Genomic DNA, 21455 nt, shown 5'->3' with positions numbered 1-21455 from the left:
TAAAATGTTGGGCCTGGGCATGGTATTCATTACAAGGCCTACACACGAAAATTATTATGTACTGCAACACATTTTGTGAAATTGCTGAAATTTGTGGTAGATTTTAATTGTACTAGTATTATTTTTTAAAAATTTGTGGAAATTGATTTTTTTTCTCCTTTATATTCCTTTTTAGACTGCCAATGAATACATGAATACATCCAGAACTTTCCGATGACTTGGACATGCAGCGAAGCATTTCAACACTCATGTACATTAGCACTCTGCCACCTCTTGGTTGTTCAAATTTCTGATATGTTTAAAGAGTACTTTCACATCTCCAAAACCACGGGGCATAATGCTAGAAACGGTTATGCAAGGTAATTCACGCGTGCAACGACATAAACATCATCAGCCACTCGTGCGTCTTTAGCATGGGCGGACCCAAATAGAGATGACTAGGGGCTAAAGCCCTTGATGAATTTATTTTTTAAACATTTTTCTATTATTTTTTTGTGAAATTTATTGATATTTAATGTAAATTATTGTATAACAACCCTTGTAAATGATGAAAATTGTCCAAAAATATACATTGAAATAAAAATTAGAAATCTCAGCCCCTGTCGATGTATATTTATGCGTCCGCCCCTGGTCTTTAGCGACATGTTGCATGGAAGGCCGCATGTGATCAGTTTCACCGCCAACAGTCTTCGCCGTGAAATGAGCTACTATCCAGCCGACGATATCTATTTCAAATGCCCAACGTTTATCAAGTTTTTCTAATGCTCAACTGACCCCAACAGAACTCATTTTCTACACAAATAAATAATTTCCTTCGGTTTATGATCCAACATCACTTTATTTAAGATAAGCAATTAATAAAAAAAAATAAGTGAGCACTTTCCCATACAAAAATAAGAAGTGTGGTTTTGGGGGACCTTCATAACTTGCCTACATCACCCACCCCACTCACCCAAACAAAATAAAAGTAAGCACAAAGCGAACCAAATTTCATCTTTATCACTAACCATAGCTCCATCATCTCCATGAATAGACCTTCACCCATATCAACTATTCATCAATAATATACCCTACTTAATTATTGTGTATATTTTATGTTTAATCAATAGGTCGTCGGTTCATCACTCCCACATTTTACACATGATCACAAGTGCCAACGCAACTTACTAATTAGTTCAATAAACGGGTGCACTTGCCCTAGTGCATTGGTCTTCATAAATTCTTTAGTTGTTTTAGTATGTTGAATTAGGTATATTATGCTTTCTGATGTAATATATAAAAACTAAAGTATGTTAAATATCAATTTCTGCGGCGCTTTTGCTATTCATTATTGTTAAATTACTGCAACTAGGCCATGGTCATCCATTTTTGTATAGGCCAACAAAATTTCTTAGTTTTTTTTTAAAAAATTCATATAATTGATTTACTCAAAATAAAAGTTAGTATGTTTCAAACTTTGAGGTCCTAAGAGTGTGGGAACTAATTAAAAAGTAGCAGCTACAATCTGTCTAGTGGAGAGAAATTGTCAAATGTGGATTCATTTAGTGAACTAAATCATAGTAGTAAGATTGATTATAATCAATTAAGTATGGTCAACTTTTACCATCATTGATTATTTGCAATCAAGGAAGCAACACAATACATGAATTGGATGGAATATTCTTTGGAATAAACTTGTTCCACTAAGTAATTCTAAAGAAAAATGGGCTCCATTCATATATTCTAATATATTTTTTTATTGCTTTATGGAACTGTACTATGGTGTATAGAGTCTACTTGCATTCTGCCTTGCTTTAACAATCAAATTTTGCATTTTAAACCAACCCCACATTATGAATCTTTTCATTTAGTCTTGTTCTTTTTGTGCAAAACATGTGCATACCTTCCCAATGGTTGGTCTCTGAAGATAAGATTGCAATAACCTTCTCAATGGTAGGTCTCAAGATAAGATTGCAATACAAATTACAAAACTTTAGATACACATCTGATAGGGATATTGCGGAAACTCAACTTATTTAGCATCTCGTGACAATACAACATCGATGAACCTAGGTGGGGTAAAGTGGGGTTTAGCTCCTAATGAATCTAATACGAAGTTATAATGATAAATTAGTAAAATAAGGAAGAGAATGATAAAAAAAAAAAAGGTAAAGCAAGAGGGATATGAAGAAAAATGGGTAAAGCATGAGAGATGAGAAAAATGGTAAAATATAAGAGAGAAACTTTCATTTTTAGAAATATGACTATTTTTTGTGGACATCTAAAAATAGCAAAATGAAACTATTTTTCATGGACAGATGAAGTACATATTATTATATAAAAGCCTCTATTAATATCCTAAATTACTTAAAAGTTTATTTTTAAACAATTTTGGAAAATTTAGCCCCTTACTCATTTTTATTTCTGCGTCTGTCCTGGTGTCAGTTTCATAAGTATTGTCAGAAAATTTTATAAAGACCCTACTATAGCTTTTTTTTGTCTCAAGTCTCAACCATTCTCCTTTTGTTGTGCGATTTATAGGCCCGCCATGATCTATGATTAGAGCATATCTCGAAAAATTGCAATTTCGATGTGCATATAGAGCTACATAATGATGATCAAAAAATTATGACATCATCTAATACAATGGAATATGCATTAATTAATTATTTTAAAAAAATTTAAATGACATAATTTAATAGAGACATACACTATGGGAATTTTGCAAGTCTGATTTTGGAACTGATTCAGTTGAAATATATGTGGAAGTTTCGTGCAAAATAAAATGCCCAACTATTTTCATGCAACAAGTTTAGCTTTTATATAATACTACTAGAAAATTAGAAATAGAATGCATCAAGTAATAGTACAGCAAATTGAGAATATATAATTGAGAATTAGAAATATGCATCAAAGGTTGGTGTCTAGAATTTTTTTTATAGGTCTCAATAAATGGATGAGAATTTGTGACTTTCTTATTTTTGCTTTATTTTCTTGTTAATGTCTATAGTTCGTGTCTTCTCTGGTGAATTAGAGTTGAGTTCTTTTTGACTTGTTACTCTGGCCTTATTCGTTTATTTGTGATCATTTTTGTCTGGTAAGTTGTTGCTGACTGGTTGTCTTGAGTATTTTTAAGTTTTTGGATTTTGTTATTATTTTAAATAAATTTTTTACTGCTTTACTCACAAATTTTTGTACTTTCAACCTTTCTGGTTATATCAAAAGAAATAAAACTATTGGTGCAATCATTTTGTAGTAGTAAACTTGTCTCAATGCTAACACCTAATTACATTCTTGCATTTACAAGATTTTTTCAAAAGATGTTCCAAAATGAGAGGGTTCATATTGGTTGTGCTAAAGTGAACTTGAGATATTTGTTGCAATTTGAGTGATAATAGTACTATATACTGATACGAGCCTCCTTCGTCTAGTTTAGATTTGTTCCTTCTTCATTTAATTAGTTTAGATTTATTAGGGTTTTGCATATCTTTACATATATTTGTTTCTTGTTCGATAAGTTAGGACTTAGTATTATAAATAGGGAGGAATGTGATCAATTCATTCAATCAATAACAAAGAATATTTTTGCCCTAATCGCTGTTGCTTAACGATCAAGAAAACTCAGAAACGAGCTGCCCGACGAGAGGAACTCGCGCACAGCCGTTTTCGGGAGATTCCGCCGACCCTCGTGAAGGGCGCCGGACGTGGGAGAACGACGAAAGGCTTCGTCGGGTTCAGTTAAGGGAAGGGAGCCTTAACATCTGGTGCTCTCATTGAGAGTTCAATGCGACGCAATAACAACTACGGTAGGCCGGGGTGGGGGCCTTTCCGACGTGGTCAGCCGGCGTTTCGCCGTGAGGCTGGAGGATTCAGTCACCCACCGTTCGAGGACTTGGAATTGGAGACGAGACAGGGGGACGACGTCCAGCATAGGGACCCTGTTAATAATAAATTGGACCGGCTGTTGGATCGGTTCGACAAATTGGATGTGTGGAGGGATGAGACGGATCGACGATTTGAAAATCTGGAGGCGCCTTCCGCACGCGAGGTAGAGCCCCCGTCGCGCCAGGGCGAGTGGGAGGAGTACGAGGAGTTTGACGTAAGAGGCAAGAGACCTTGGGACCGTGGGCTCAGGCCGCGCCGCGCGCAGGGTGGCTGGGAACCAGCGGGGGTTGACTCAGGCCGTTCGCGACATACCGGGTTCAATCAAGCGTTTGATCGCCCGCCGTCCTGTTGGGACCCCCCCCAACGGTTCACATCGCGCGAATCACCGTTCGATCGGCCCGAGAGGGTCAAGATGGCTGCACCACGATTCGATGGCTCGGACGCTACCAATTGGGTGTCCCGGGTCCAGTTTTATTTTAATCATATGATGATGCCGGACGCACAACGCTTACACTACGCCGTGATGTTATTTGACCCCCCGGCTTCGGAGTGGGTGTTTAATTATTGTGCAAATATTGAATTCGTCACGTGGCAAGAATTTTTGGAAGATGTGCTCCACCGTTTTGATAGGAAGAGTTTCGCGAATGCAACAATGGCTCACACATTGGAATTTGCTGACCCTCAAGCAAGCAGGGCTCCTCAACCCCAGCCGATCGCTGATCCTCGTCGACCGTGGCAGAGCAGGGAAAACCGTGGCACGACGGTGACCTACAGCAGACACCCTCCGACTCGGTCTACACCTGGTACGGGGCCGTCACAGGAGAGTTCAGGACGGGCTCCGGAGCAGCAGCGCCGCCCTTTAATTCGGGTTTCTCGGGCGAAAAAGGCGGAGCGTTCCCGTTTGGGATTGTGTTGGAATTGCCCCGAAAAAGGGGTAATGGGGCACGTGTGTAACCATCGTCTCCTATGTTATGCGGACGAAGATGATGTGTTTGAGGAGAATATTGATGACGATAATCTAGCTGAGGATGTGGATGACGTCGATTTGGAGAAGGATATGACGGAGGATTTGGCAGACATGGAGGTAGCACACGTACCGCCACGAAATCCCCCAGAAATGGATCGTTTGAAGCTTTTCGACAGCAACGACATTTCTTCAGACGACGACCTGTCCAAAATTGAAATCAACCAGGAACATGCCAAAAACAAGAAGCAATTGATTAAGGCGGGTCCAGAGCTAAGTAATGAAGATGATGAGAAGATTGGTGAAGAGGAGGAGACATGGTTAGAAGATAAGGAGGAGACATGGTTAGAAGATAAGGAGGAGAGTGGTTGTATTGGTAAAGGAATCAAGCCGGGTTTGGGTACTTACAGCTCGAGTTTAGATGGTGCTTGCAGATATAACAATGGAGAGGTGATTGAGAATGTTTTATCTTCTATGGCACAGACGGGGCTTATCTTGAAAGGTCATGCTTCGAATTATGATTTGATCAACAAGAAGCTTTGTGGTGTGGGGGAAACGTTCGCAATGGATCTCTCCCTCATGAGGGCTTGCATTGATAACGCAGAACTAGAGCATGCTACGTATGAGTGTATGTTTATGGCGCTGCTGTGTGAGGGAAGACATTCAACTGTTCGATATGTGTTTGATCCCGGAGGATACGCATCGCCAAAGCTTTCAACTATCATCGTTGCTTCGTGGTTTCCACCTTGAGGACAAGGTGGATTTTAACCGGGGGAGAGTTGATACGAGCCTCCTTCGTCTAGTTTAGATTTGTTCCTTCTTCATTTAATTAGTTTAGATTTATTAGGGTTTTGCATATCTTTACATATATTTGTTTCTTGTTCGATAAGTTAGGACTTAGTATTATAAATAGGGAGGAATGTGATCAATTCATTCAATCAATAACAAAGAATATTTTTGCCCTAATCGCTGTTGCTTAACGATCAAGAAAACTCAGAAACGAGCTGCCCGACGAGAGGAACTCGCGCACAGCCGTTTTCGGGAGATTCCGCCGACCCTCGTGAAGGGCGCCGGACGTGGGAGAACGACGAAAGGCTTCGTCGGGTTCAGTTAAGGCTCCGCCCCATAAATATAGGCCCTTTAGGGTTGACACGTGTTTTAATGCGTAATTTGGTAAAGTAAGAGAGAATGAGAAAAATTAGTTGAAGCTATGTAGTGGATGGTAAGACCCATAAATGATAAAGTAAAAGAGAAAGGAGAAAAAGATTACCATAAATGGATATGAACTATTTCTATGAGATGGACTTAAAAGGGAAATATGACATATTTCTATGGGATAGAGGGAGTATTCAATGCAAGAGTTAAGATGCTTAATTTAATAAACTACTAAATCGAAAGAGACAAATTAATTCATTTACACTTTGACCAATTTGGCATCTAATTTTATTCACTACAACCTAACTTTTTTTTCTTAAGTTACAAAGGTGGCAATTGCAGTGTGAATTCAGGGATCACAGCCTGACAGAAATGAATTTATTATTAGATGGTGATTAGCCAATTGAACAACAAAAATGGCTAAATAAAGTGATTTTATGGTTCAGGGTTTCAAACAAAGGAGCTGCTTATTACAGCGTGACACGTTATTACAATTGAGGATTAACAAAAACCATTAAATAAAATAAATTATTAAAAGTGGGCATTTGACTCTACCAATTTTTGTATCCATCCATGGTGGGTACATAATTCAGATTTTCCAAAATATGAATCTACTGTTTTGCCTTCAAAAGCATCCACTACTCGCCGCGTATTAAATAACAATAATAATAAAAATAATAAATGGACATTATTTTTTTTTATAAAATCTTGTACTATCTCGATAGTCACAATCAGAAATACGAGGCCTAAATAACAACGTGAGAATTATTCGTCGATTTGGACCGCGTATAATTTAAGTCACAGCACTAATTAAGCTTTGTGAGGCAATAATATGTATGATGTGACATGATCATTGAACAAATGCATCCCATTATAAAAAATGGAGTACTTGATACTACCTATTAAATTTTACATAGATTAGTATGTGAGGATCCATCCCAAAACAAATTTATATACGAGACTAATGATTTGATTAAATTTGAAGAGCTATTAAAGATTAGGATTGATTAAATTTGACTGTGCTCCATTAAATAATTAGTAGACATATGACATCAAGTTAGGGAGTGTAACTAAATCAAGTCGGTCAAAAATCATGATTCTAACAACTTATATATTTAGCATTATTAATCTCTCCAAATACACATTATTAAAACGTATTCTAACAAATGATCTTTCATTTCCTATACTAAATTACTAATAGTACGTACTAATTATTTTCAAACTATGGGTTGTGTTGGTTGTTTTATAGGTAAGAGGGGCGAGATAAAATGTGGTGTGGGCCCAACTCATAAATAGTTAAGGAATTACCGCTTTAAGAGCATTCACAATGGTGGTCTATCTCCAGAGTCCATCTCAGAGTCTATCTCCATTTTTCCTGGCACGTCAGCAGGCTCATCCCAGAGCATATCTCATTTCCACATTATCATTATTTTATATTTTCACTTGTAATTGTTAGTGTTAAATAAAATGATAAAATAACAAGAAATAAAGACTAACTCAATAAAAAACAAATTTATTAAAAAGAAAACATTATACATTTAAAAAAAATATTGAAAAAAACAAACTAAAACATTGATAAAAATATTGTAAACATTGTGACTAAAGAGAAGTAAAATGTAGAGTGAGATAAAAATGAAGTGGGATAAATGTGAATAATTGATAGGGAATAGGGTGTATATGGATAAAAAATGAATAAAATAAAAAAAAAGAAGGAGAATATCGGCCCAGCCGATGTATCAGTCATGGGGCAGAGGCGATGGGGAGGGGGAATCAGTCCTCCCTCCGCAATGGTGACCGGATGTGACGTTATATTTCAATTGAGATACTAAACAACGTAGTTTCATAATTATGATGAGTTTTTAAAAAATTATTTCTCGTGAATGACATTGTTTACTGAGTGAGCTTGAATACAATCCACCTAAAAATCCGACAAGCTGGCCATCATTCCGTTGCCGGATAATGTCAATGGAGGATCGGTTTTTCCTTGATCTTTCCATGTGTTTTGTGTGCCCTACCATGATTTGGGTGGCGTTCTTCTTTCACAAATCTAGACTTAGACTATGATAGTGGTCGTGCCATCAACTCTGGTCAACTATATTATTGAAAATAAATTGAAAAAAGAAAATATAATCTCCACGCGTGAAACGACGCCACAATTGAAATGTCAATATTTGGCTACGCATTAGGATCAAAATCTCTTTTCTTCTAAATTTTTTTAATTTGACCACAGGTGTTCCGATCCCACCTTCCTGCTCGACCAGGTTTGCGGATTAAGGCCGAAAGTCACCCAGCAGGTAGTGGGATTTGAACGTGACCTCAAGGTCACCACAGCTCCGCGCTGCCAACTGCGTTACAATCTCAACTTGTTTACGTGTGTGTGTGTGTGAGCCTACTAAAATAATTAAATAAATTGGTATGTAACTTTTTAGAAAAAAATAAATTTCAGTGATTAAATGAAATTTGTAGGGTGGCAACTCTAGTGTGGATTGTGTAGTAGACTACTTTCAGGTTAGGTCAATTATCTTTCAACGTCGTCAATGAATCTCCAAGTACTATATAGTTGGTTTGAAATTGAAATATTATTTTATCACCATACCTTTAATCATGACGATAAATAATGGTCCCAAAATGTGAAAATTTCAAATAATATGAAGAGGTGGTCATAAGTTATCCAGATTACGTTGGGCAAATTAAAATTTAACCCCTAATTCTCATATATATCCATATAGTTATTATAGGATTGAGAGTAGAAGCTTTAACATAAACCCGAATTTGAGAGAATGATTATTCAATGTATAAATAAAAACTAGTACTCTTCTATCCAAAATCCCTATTGAAGAAAAAAAAAATTGGACATAAGAAAATAAGAACAAATACGCATCATTTTATTTTATTTTATTTTATTTTATTTTATTTTATTTTATTTTATTCCATTTTAGCTACAGTTTTTTGATTCAATGTTGACTGTTGTTTAATCGAGTGATTTTTTGTTCGAATTTTTCTTGCGTGTTGACAATTAATTCATATACTCTTCTTAAGATGTTTTATTTCCTTTTCATTTCTTTTCGATTTTAAGAATAGTAGAAGCATGTTGATGGTTTTTTAAGAAAATTTGGATACATATGATATCATTGCATGGTGACACGGTGTGTCTGGATAATTTAAAATAAAGCAATTTTTCTAGGCTTTGAATATAAATGGGAGTTCAAGAATAAAAACCAAACGATAAGCACATGGATTAAAGGTTTTAGCCTAAATTTTCCCATTTCACCAGAATAAATGAATAATCAAAGGAGCAACATTTAAAGACTGACAGACACAAAGGATCATACACGAGTCAACTTTTCTTGAATTTGCTAAATTCAGGTCTCTTGGCCAGATTTGTTGTTTGTTTAGTTGAATTGCTCCTAGACGATCAACTAGATGAAATGAGTGTTGGCTCGTTTAATTCATCATTTCTTTTATTTTTTCAGTAGATTAGTAGTTTATGTTGTATGCATATAGTTATATATCGTTTAACTTGTATTTTTAACTTGCTGGTTCGAGCAACAAGTTTTGCATTTATTAGAAATGAGTGATTCATCTCCTTAAAAGGTCTCTTAAGGGTATGTGGGCCAAATTTTTAGAGATTTTAAGATGTTTTATTTCCATTTCATTTTCTTTTCGATTTTAAGAATAGTAGAAGCATGTTGAAGGTTTTGTAAGAAAGTTTGGATACCTATGGTATACTTGCTATAATATCATTGCATGGTGTGTTTCGATAATTTGAAATAAAGCAATTTTTCAAGGCTTTTGAATTCAATTGGGAGTTCAAGAATAAAAACCAATGGCCGTAGGCACGTGGATTAAAGGTTGGAGCCTAAATTTTCGCTTTTCACCGGAATAAATGAATAATTAAAAGAGCAACATTAAAAGAATGATAGGCACAAGGGATCATACACAATTCAGATTTTCTTGAATTTGCTAAATTCAGGTCTCTTGGCCAGATTTGTTGTTTGTTTAGTTGAATTGCTTCGAGTCGATCAACTAGATGAAATGAGTCTTGGTTAGTTTAATTCATCATTTCTTTTATTTTTTTTCAATAGATTAGTAGTTTATGTTGTATGCATATAGTTATCATGAAACTTTCAAGTTATTTCTTTATTTTTTTGAATTTTAACTTTTACTTTTAGCTTGCTGGTTCGAGCAACAAGTTTTGCATCTATTAGAAAGGGTCACTCACTTATCATCGATATTGCATCTATTAGAAAAGGGTCACTCACTCATCATCAATGTGGGCTGGATTGACGCTGATCTTCCACTCGTGAGGTAGATAAGATACAAAGAGAAATTCATCATCGACTTAGCTGCTCTGATAACATATTATAAATAGGCTATTTACTTCCTTAAAAGGCCTCATAAAGAGTTAGAGTTATCCACTCTTATAAAAATAAGATATGATCATTACCAACTCGATGTGAGACAGATTTTTATAAGATTTTAATCGTATCCAAAATGGAAAAAAACGTATGTCTATTGGCTAGTTATATTTTCGAGAAAACGCTCCTACCGACTATCCACTACTAGCTTTGTCCAACTAAAAATAAAGGGTAAATTTTAAAATTCATCCTTGTTGAACGAGTGTTGAGAATAATGGTAATCAGTCAAATAGTCAAAAGTGCATGCACTTTATAAACTGGTGCTGTTATGATCTATTTCAAAATATAAAATTTATTACCTTTTCATATTCTTTATTAGTAGTATTATCTTCAAGCCTTAATTCTACGCACTAGAGGAGTATCAGTCTCATAAGTTCATCTCACAATTCTGCAGTCCATAATATTTAGCAATCTTAAGGTTGATGTACCTTGTTTTATCGTAGTAAGGATATATGTAATTCAATTTATTATAAAATAAAAAATAATAATATGCATAAAACAGAAACTGCATATGATTATACATAAAAAAATGCAATAATGGTACATGACCATGCATGCGAATTTTACTGCTCTATATTTTCTTCTTTTCTTTGTTTTTTTTTGTTTTTGCTTGGGGCAGCTAAGATCCGTGATTTAATTATTTTCTGTAGTTATTATTATTTTTTCATTTGAATTTGCGAATTTGATGGATGATTGGTTTGTTTAATTTCATATATAATTTTGAAGACTTCATATAACCACTGACGATAAATGATCGATACGGTTACACCGCTAAAAGTTAGAAGATGAGGAAAGAGCTCGATATTACAGATTGTGGTGGTTTTGCAATTGATGTGATCAAATTTCGATTTAATAAAAATGTATAAAATTAAATAAAAACTAGGGAGTAGCATTAAAGTGTTTGATAAACAAAAATAAAAAGTAGCTCAAGACTTTGGGTCCAAAATAGTAATTTAGCATTATTTTGAAACCATGCAGAATGTGGCTCCTATAAAAGGCCAACCTTCTCTCACAAACCATCTCATCACCTTCACTCTTCACTAACACTCTCCAACCGCAACTTCAACTGATCCCAACCACCACCGCCGCGGCGGTTCCCTCAAATCCGACAAAATGGGCTTAAACTCCAACAGGGTCGAGGATTTCTCAGACCCCGAAGCGCCGCCGCCGCCGCCGGCAATCGCAATCCAAATGCCGGCAACGGAGGTCCACCGAGTCTGCCTCCCGCCGCTCAAAACCACGGCGCAGAAGCTCCGCCACCGCCTCTCCGAGATCTTCTTCCCCGACGATCCCTTCCACAAGTTCAAGGATCAGCCTTGGCTCCACAAGCTGGTTTTAGGCCTGCAGTTCTTCTTCCCCATTTTCCACTGGGCCCCCAATTACACCCTCGCCCTCTTCAAATCCGACGTCGTTTCCGGCCTCACCATTGCCAGCCTCGCCATTCCTCAGGTGTGTAATCATAAATCAAAACATTCCTTCACAAATTATGACTTTTCTTGATTGTGATTGTGATTTATTCTTGGATGATATATGCAGGGTATAAGTTATGCGAAGCTAGCGAATCTGCCGCCGATTATTGGTTTATGTAAGTGATAAAAAAGCATCAAGACTTCTAAATTCATCTTTTTTTTTGAGAAATTGTGTGGTGAGAATGTTGAATTTGTGGTGCAGATTCGAGTTTCGTGCCTCCATTGATATACTCAGTTCTTGGGAGCTCCAGGCATCTCGCGGTCGGCCCTGTCTCCATAGCTTCGCTTGTGATGGGGACAATGCTCAGCGAAACAGTTTCCTACAACGACGAGCCGGTGCTCTACCTTAAGCTGGCTTTCACAGCTACATTCTTTGCAGGGGTGTTTCAGGCCTCTCTTGGCTTTTTACGGTGAGTGAAAATCTCAAAAAAGTTATGTTTACTTTGCGAAATGGGGAACGTCTTTTGGATAAAGTGTTGTTCAAGAATCAATCCACTATAAGCACAATGAATGGCCTGGATTAGTGAAGATGTTTATGCTTTGTAAAGTAGTCTAACTATGAATGATTGAAGAGATTCTGCAGCTATGAAGATGCTTTTGCCCTTTTGGATATAGTATAAGCAGTTGTCAAAAGTTGTGTATTGACTTGAAGAATGGTGTGAATTTGCAGATTGGGATTTGTTATCGATTTTCTGTCAAAGGCGACGCTTGTTGGCTTCATGGCTGGCGCTGCAGTGATCGTCTCGCTGCAGCAGTTGAAAGGGCTGCTTGGGATAGTCCATTTCACTACCAAAATGCAACTGGTTCCGGTGTTGTCTTCTGCCTTCCATCAAATAGATGAGGTAGAATCTCTAGCTAAAGATGGCCTTCTCTTAAATGATTATCATATCTAGCTAAACAACATAACTGATCGATAAGCTATTTCGTGCCTGTAGTGGTCTTGGCAAACCATTGTGATGGGAGTTGGTTTTCTGGCGCTGTTGCTGATAACAAGGCAAATTGTAAGTGGCTGTGATCATCTTACATGGTTGGTTGCTTGGTTTTTCCTGACTCGTTTGTGACGGTTTGAGTATCAATTGTGAATGCAGAGCATGAGAAAGCCTAAACTGTTTTGGGTTTCAGCAGCTGCTCCGTTAGCATCAGTTATTCTATCAACCATTCTAGTTGTCTGCTTCAAATCCAAACTGCACGGGATCAAGACCGTAAGCACTCTGCAGTTTTCTCCTCGTATTCGGATCGAACTCATGAGTAAAAATGTTGATTTGAATCTCTTGTTTATGCAGATAGGAAATTTGCCCAAGGGTCTGAATCCACCTTCTTCGAACATGTTGTATTTCGATGGCCCTCATCTTGCTTTAGCAATCAAAACTGGAATCATAACCGGAATACTTTCACTCACAGTATGTTCTCAAAGATCAAGGCCTAAAAAAGAACAAAAAATTAAAGTCAGAAATTATATAGGAGTAACATTTTGCATTTGGGAATTTGTAGGAAGGGATTGCAGTTGGAAGGACATTTGCTAGTCTGAAAAACTACCAAGTTGATGGGAACAAAGAAATGATGGCCATTGGCCTAATGAACATGGCTGGCTCTTGCTCGTCTTGCTACGTTACCACCGGTATATATTTCTTGATTCCTTCATCTTCAGCTATGCTTCTTCATGACATAGTGTGCTGATGATGATTTGTCTGTTTCTAGGGTCATTTTCGCGATCAGCTGTGAACTACAACGCTGGTGCAAAGACTGTCGTCTCAAACATAGTAATGGCTGCAGCAGTGCTCGTGACACTGCTATTCCTCATGCCGTTGTTCTACTACACTCCCAATCTCATCTTGGCAGCCATCATCATCACTGCTGTGGTCGGCCTAATCGACTACCAAGCAGCGTACAAGCTGTGGAAAGTCGACAAACTTGATTTCTTGGCTTGCTTGTGCTCCTTCTTCGGCGTTCTGTTCATCTCCGTGCCTCTTGGTCTTGCAATAGCAGTAAGTCTTTGTTCACACCTCAACTTGTAAGAATTTCCTTAAATGATGCTGACTATTAGGAACAAATTTCAGGTTGGAGTTTCGGTTTTCAAGATCTTGCTACACGTGACAAGGCCAAACACGGTTGTGCTCGGAAACATTCCAAGAACTCAGATATATCAGAACCTCACTCAATACAGAGAAGCTGTTAGAGTTCCTTCGTTCTTGATCATGGCAGTTGAGGCACCTATCTACTTTGCAAATTCCACCTATTTACAAGAGAGGTAAGAAATAAAGCCGTGTTCCTACATCACACACTGTCTAGAACGACACGTCTAATCTCAACCGTGCAATGCAGGATACTGCGATGGATCAGAGAGGAGGAAGAGTGGCTGTCATCAAACAACAAAAGCAACTTGAAATGTGTGATACTAGATATGACTGGTTAGTATTAGTATATAAAAAAAACTCACATAAATTTCTTTACATAATAGATTCTAACACAAACAATTTTTATCTTGATCAGCTGTGACAGCAATAGACACAAGTGGAATTGACACAATTAGTGAACTAAGGAAGATGCTGGAGAAAAGATCACTCAAGGTAAGCAGCATTTCTTGCTATTCTCCAAGCGTTTTCGCCTTGAATTCCACGTCGTATTGAATCTTCTTTTTCTGCATCATAACGCAGCTTGTTTTGGTGAATCCTGTTGGGAGTGTGATGGAGAAACTGCATGAATCCCACATCTTGGAATCCTTTGGATTGGAAGGGCTGTATCTTAGTGTTGGGGAAGCCGTTGCTGACATTTCGTCTGCGTGGAAATCTCAGTCTTGAACATCAACAATGGCTTCACAGCCACACATACACACACACAAAAAAATATGAGTAGGATGAAGGAGTTCTTGTTTTGTGCAAGAAAAGTTGAAGCAATATTTATCAAAATGTATGCAAAGGCAATTTGCTCAAAATGTACCTAGATAGTCTTGAGAAGTTTTGTAGTTTAACTATTTTCTCTTATAATTAATTTATTATTACCTTTGCTTCTAGCTACCGTTTGCATTTTGACTATTTCTCAAAATAAATATTTTGATTCAAGAATTTGAAACTTCAAGCCAAACATAAACTCAATTTTAAGAGGTCTTTTATCAAAAGAAACAATTTAACTTAAATTGGCAGAATGAATTGGGATCTTAAGAAATTCAAATGCAAATAAAAAAATCAAATGTGTGAACTGTGATACAATTAATTTAAATTAGAAAAATGTTTTAGAAACATAATGGCATTGCCATAGGGATTAAGAAGTAATTGTACATTATAATTTATTTGTCATTAAATTTGTTTTATGTACATTTACCTTGCTACCCCTACATGTATGAAACGGTTTATTTGTATATAATCATAGTGGAACATTAATTATCTACATTTACTTTCCAAATTTAATACTATATAGAGTATTTAATTTCTAAAATCCAAATTGTAATAAGGTTATATAGCTTTACTTTCCAATATATAAATTTTAATAAGTTCTAGTATATCTTTACTTTTCAAAAATAAAATTAAAAAGAGAAAATATTAATTATATATTTGAAATATTCAATATATGAGTTAACATATGTAGTTATTTTTTGAAGGTTCAAAATAAAGAAAATATTTAAGAATTTATAGAAACTAAAATTTGATACTCACACTACTACAAGATTACTAATGGAGCTTACAATTTTTATTTTAAGAATTTCATAATTTTACTTTTAATTCTTCACTTTCAAAAATTTTCATTTCTTTAAACTCAATTTTAAGATTGTTATATTGAATTTCGATAAGAAAAAAATAATCACACGTTCTTCATAAAATATTAGAGTTCATAATTTAATCCATTACATCATAAAAATACTTTCATAATACTAATTGAGTTTGTTGTTTTGATTTTATAATTTGTATTTTAATTTTTTACTTTTTAAATTTTAATTTCTTAAAATTTCAAAATTTTGGAATATTTTAGTTGAACTCTATATAAATAGAATCTCATTAAATTTATAATACAGTGACATTAATATGACCTCCAAATGAAGCTTTGTTTTGCTACATAACACAAGCAAAAGAAATAACACAAACAAAAAAAATTAAATATTAAAGTGTAAAATGATTAAATAAACATATCGTGCTATATTAAAATATCAAATTATTTTACAATTAAAGGAGTATAAAAATATGGTTACGTGGTGTAATATTAATATTATAACAATTAATTTATAATCTAAATCAATAATTTATTTATAAAATAATAGCTTTAAAAAAATAATGTCTTTAATTAAAATCATGAATACAGTAAATATGAGAATAATAAGCATGCTTTAATCTAATTATCATAAGTCTAAAATATATCTTTTCAAAATAACATAAGGGTATATTAGTCCATATTTTAATTAAGTTTATGTAGGGCATTATGGCATAGAGACATTATGTCTCTAAATCATTACTCTTTAAATTAATAGTGTTTGGGTTCTTCTATTGTAAATGTTGCTTCAATCCATGTATTAAATTCCAGAAGATGAATATGAATATTGGTCAGGTGGAAATAATAATTGAAAGTTACTCAACTAACACTAAAGTGGATGAGTTTCTCTATTTCATCTTTTTATAATAATTTGAGTAAGGTGCCCAAAAAATTTAAATAGATAAAGTAAATTATACCAGTTCTCGTTATTCTAGAAAAATGCAATGTTTAATTAAAATGTAATCAATAATAATTTCAATCTAATTGGATCAGAATAATATTACCAATTAATCAAATTGGTGAAATATTAATTGGATTGGAATCATTTTACCAACTAATATAGGAGTATTATTCGTGATTATTTTAATTTAAGTCTTCAAACAGATTAAGCAAAAACAATTTCTTGAATCAGCATTAACCAAACAGACCTCTTCTCTCCTTCACAGCTCGGATTCCTAAATTCTTGATAATTCCTCAATCTGATCCCAAATCTGCAGTGGGTACGCGCATTCAATTACTTCGATTTCTATCTAAATCCTACAAAATTCCTTCTTCGCCGAGTTAATCTTCAAATTTTAGGTTATCCTGTTCAAAGTCACACCAATTAACGAATTGCAAATTCCCCAAAATTGCATCACGGTTCAGTCCAATTGCTGAATTGAAACCTAGCTTCTGATTTTTCACTCAACTTCCGAGTGAAAATCGGAAAAAAGTTTGAATTGCTGGGGAATCGAGGTAGAAGGGGAGGGATAAAAGAAGAATTGAGTCATGTTCTATGGTTCAGTGGTATGGGATCCATGGCTGATAGTGGCGCAAATCGTGTGCCTCCAATGCCTGTACTACCTGGCTCTGGGGGTGTTTTTGTCGATTCTGGTTGGCACTCGGGTTTCGAAGATGAGCCTTGTGTATTTCTTTGATTATGCCACGGTTGATGCCTCTACAGTTATTGGTTGGGGTGTCATGTCTTCCATTTTTTTCAGCTCTATTGCTGGGTAAGTTTGATTTCTGATGCAATTTGTTGATTTCATTTATGGTTTGGTGGCATCTATAGCCTTATGCAGCAGCTGTTTAAGTTCACCTTGATCTGTCATTAGGTTATAATGCTTAAATTAAGTGCAGGAGATTAGTATCTATATGGTATTGTTAGTTCTTCTGATGAATGGTTAAGATACTGCCATTTTGTTGTGTAAGAAAAAGGGTAATTTAGGGGCGTGTTGTGAATGTTAATTTAGGTGACATTGCTTAGATCTATACATTTGAAGAAAAAGGAAGAATTTTTGATAAATTTGGGCGTGTTTGCTGATTTTAGACTATGTACACTATCTTCTTCGCTAACTTGAATACTGCCTTCCACTGGGGAAGAAAAAAATGATGATCCTAGAGAATAATTTTGATAAGTAACCGAAGGGTGTTTAGTTTTAAATATAAAAAAAGTCGAAGGTTCTGTGTTTCTTACATTAGCATAGTTGCCTAACTTCATTATTGAATATGAATCTGTTTATATGTGGAGAATTCCACCAGAAGCATGCTGGAATGGTCTTTGATTTGAATAAGTTGGACTCATGCAGTAAATCTAAAGGTCTGTTCTTGACTGTTTATTCCATTTGCTTGATACAGAGCTGGTTTTCTAGTCTATTTAGTTGAAAGGGCGAAGAAGTGCTTGGATTTTTGCGCTACCCTTTATATCGTTCACCTCTTCATTTGCACTATATATGGAGGTTGGCCAGCATCAATAACATGGTGGGTTGTTAACCTTACTGGTCTTGCAGTAATGGCGTTATTAGGTGAATATCTGTGCATGAGACGTGAAATGCGAGAAATTCCTATATCAAGACTTCGGTCAAGTAAGCCATTTCTCTGCCCTCATCTATTACACTGAGACAACAATTGAAATATGTACTTGATTGCTACTCCATTGTTGTTAAAACTCACATCTCTGATTGGTTTATATTAGTTACTTTCACCTCGCATTATTGCTTTTATTGTCAGCTTATGAATTGTGATTACTTGTCCTCCCGTCAGTTGTTTATACATATCTATATCAATATTCATGAATATGCATGTTTCAGAGAATCGAGATAAAAAAATTTAACCTAGCTGTTGCCACTTGGCAGTCAGATTACCTAATTGAGGTCCTCATATGTACATTAATTCTGAAAGATTTAAAACATTGTTGTGATTTTCCAATCGAGATACCTGCGTGGTCCTTGGAGTCATATTTAGGAATTCATCCTGAAGTCGTATGAAGTTTACCCTTCTACCAAAACTCAGAAAACAAAAGGCAAAAGAAAAGAAGGGAAGAGTGGCATAAACAGGACACACAGATGATAGGATCACTAGGCTGTGATTTCCTTTGTAATTAGTAAAAGATTTTATTCAAGCTTGACAAAGTGGAGATGTCCGAAACATCATTGAGCGAAGATCACTAAAATTATTAGTACTTGTTGTAAATTAAAGAACATGGGAGAAAGTTAAAAGAAAAAATAAAGCAAAAAACACTGAGTGATAAAATATATGTTTACTAGTATAGTTGGATATTGTTTCAGCCTATGTCATATCAGAATCTTTGCTACTGCCCTGCAATTATCGGATAACTATGCAACCTCACTGAAAGTGATACAGAGTGGAAGGCGGGTGGCCCGCTGATTCTTGATAATATGTCGGCATAAGTAGCATAGCGCACTGCCTCCATGATAACTTGATTGAAAACAATTAGGATAGAACAAGAAAGTAAATAGAAAACTCTTTCCAATAAGGGAAAACCCTCTTACCTACAAGAAAGCCTCTGCTGATGCCGTTCACAGCTACAATGATAGACAATTGATATTATCTCTAACTTCTAGAGACAATTATATAGTAGTTTTTACAGGGAATTGCAAAAGTCTCTTATTCATAGAAATGATAAAGATAGTGATAATGGTTGCATGGAAACACCCCTCCACCTTCATATAACTGTCATCTACTAATGATAATAACAATGATTGCATTGAAGACTCACCACTCCCCTACCCTTTCAGTTGCTTTTGTAATACACCAAAGTTGGGTGTGTATCAGAAAGATACAATCATAATAAACTTATCGAACTTGTGCAGGTGCTTGATGAACTGGAGGCACGAGTCTTGTGAAGCTGCTGCTCATGAGAAGGCAATTAAAGTTCGTACGGATGGGGCATATTCATTAAGAGCAACTTTTTCCGGCAGAAGTTATGAAGGTTAATGCATGTTATAGTGAGGCCTAGTGCATCTGGGCTTCAGGTATACTGAAACGGCTGAAGTATGTAATAAATTTGGAGTCCCAACACTTTTGCGTAGTATAGTCACATCTTCATTTCATGTAGCAACTAAATTTCAGAGCCGTTACTGGTGCAGAGTTGGTCTAAACTGTTGGGGCGGGCCAATGACGGCCTTCCCTGGCTATTTGAGATGTAGGGTCGTGTTGGGTTCGGTTCTATATCTGATTAACCTGTGTGTTTTCTTCATATTCCACCTCCATTTATTGTTGAATTTACTGTTAGATTACAACTTTGGTTGACAGTATTTTGTGTGTGTGTGTGTGAGAAAAAAATCTGCCAACCTATAATATACTGTTAGATTATGGGTTTGATTGTGTGAATTGTGAAGTTGTCTAACTTTTAAATTTGTCTCGGAAGTGTTAAACTCAAAAAATGATAAACTCAATGCTAGTTGAATATGTGAATTGTGATGTGGTTGTCTAACTTATAAATTTATTTAAAAAATTTAAAAGTCATAAAAACTGAAAAAATGAGCGAGCTCTTTCTTCTTTTGTGCTAAGAAGTTAATGGAATTCCAAAATAATGAAGGAGAATAGATTCATTCTAATTGAGGGAGTGACGCATAATGTTTGTGCGTCGTTCAATATCGACGCACAATCCTTATGCGTCGTTAATTAATGACGCACAAGGATTATGCGTCGCTTAACAACGCATAAGGATTGTGCGTCGATATTGAACGACGCACAAGGGTTATGCGTCGCTATTGAACGACGCACAAACATTATGCGTCGTTAAATCGGCTTTTAACCCCCTCCAGGCACACGCAGATCACAGGACGAACATACACACACTTTCATTTCCTCTCTCGGCGATTTCCGGCGTTTTCAGGCGATTTTCGGCGATTTTTCCATAAGATCCGGTAATTTGTTAATCAATTTAGCTACATTCGACATTATTCATGTTTATTGTGCTTTCATTTGTTAGTTTGACCCAATTTATACAAATTAGGGCTTGTAGGAAAAATGTCCTTAATTGTCGTTGTGTTAAATGTCTTTGATGCAGAAATCATGCAAGTATTTGTGAGTTTGTATTGGGGTGGTAGAGTAGTTCAACTACCACATATGGGTATTGGTTATGAACCACCTCGTCCGAGGAGCTCCATCATATTAAATTCAGGTGTTTCCTATTCTGAATTGGTAGCAATGATCTGTGATGCGATGGGAATAGATATGAACCAACACACAATTGAATTATTATGGAGACAATGTATAGTCGTTGCTTCCGGTATGAGTTATACATGTTCTCTGATTTGCAATGATGACAGTGTGATGTTTATGTTCAACAATGCTCAAAATTCAAGTGGGTGTATTGAATTATTTGTTGAGTATTCACCGGTGAGGAGTGCAGAAATCCCACCAGTTGTTGATTATGGTATTGGAGCATCTGCGAGGTTTGAACAAATGAGTTTTGACTGTGGTATTGGTTCATCTGCGAGGGTGGACCAAATGAGCTTTGATCGTAGTATGAATGAGCAGCGAGATGTTTTAGATGTTGTAGATGTTGCTGATGTTGGGGTTGGATTGAATGATGAGGTCGATGCTGCAGATGATCTTGCTGAGCCAAGGCCACTATCTGAGACAGAGGCAGACCCCGATCTCAGTGATGGTGATGGTGCTGATGATGTCGGTGCTAGTTCTGATGATGAGATAGTACCATGTAAACCTGTTATGCAAGGTGAACAACCACTTCCGGAATACAATCCTAGTGGGTTTAGATTCTTTCGTGAATTACCAAGTCGTCCTTCTGGAGTATCGGATGATGTGGGTGGTAATGAACACAGCCTTTTGTATTGGAATGAGAATGAGCCGCATCGGATTGTGTTGGGAACAAAATTC

General features: G+C 36.1%; 2 protein-coding genes across 2 annotated transcripts; both read left to right on the top strand.

Annotated features, from left to right (window-relative positions):
- The first annotated feature begins 11440 nt into the window (after window positions 1–11440).
- Window positions 11441–14880, top strand: LOC121804964 (probable sulfate transporter 3.4). Its single transcript, XM_042204698.1, has 13 exons — window positions 11441–11850; window positions 11938–11986; window positions 12073–12280; window positions 12541–12712; window positions 12806–12871; window positions 12959–13072; window positions 13154–13270; window positions 13362–13488; window positions 13569–13855; window positions 13928–14118; window positions 14193–14278; window positions 14361–14437; window positions 14525–14880. The coding sequence occupies exons 1-13, from the start codon at window positions 11515–11517 to the stop codon at window positions 14666–14668; spliced, it is 1974 nt and encodes a 657-aa protein (XP_042060632.1). The 5' UTR covers window positions 11441–11514; the 3' UTR covers window positions 14669–14880.
- Window positions 14881–16724: 1844 nt separating this feature from the next.
- Window positions 16725–19806, top strand: LOC121806006 (protein SYS1 homolog). Its single transcript, XM_042206069.1, has 3 exons — window positions 16725–17320; window positions 17946–18172; window positions 19421–19806. Exons 1-3 carry the CDS (start codon window positions 17097–17099, stop codon window positions 19426–19428), a joined length of 459 nt encoding a protein of 152 aa, XP_042062003.1. The 5' UTR covers window positions 16725–17096; the 3' UTR covers window positions 19429–19806.
- The last annotated feature ends 1649 nt before the right edge of the window (window positions 19807–21455 follow it).

The sequence above is a fragment of the Salvia splendens genome, chromosome 5 (genome assembly GCF_004379255.2).
Source record: "Salvia splendens isolate huo1 chromosome 5, SspV2, whole genome shotgun sequence".
Taxonomy (NCBI): Eukaryota; Viridiplantae; Streptophyta; class Magnoliopsida; order Lamiales; family Lamiaceae; genus Salvia; species Salvia splendens.
The sequence above is the reverse complement of the archived record's forward strand: the minus strand, read 5'-3'. Positions and strand labels throughout refer to the sequence as shown.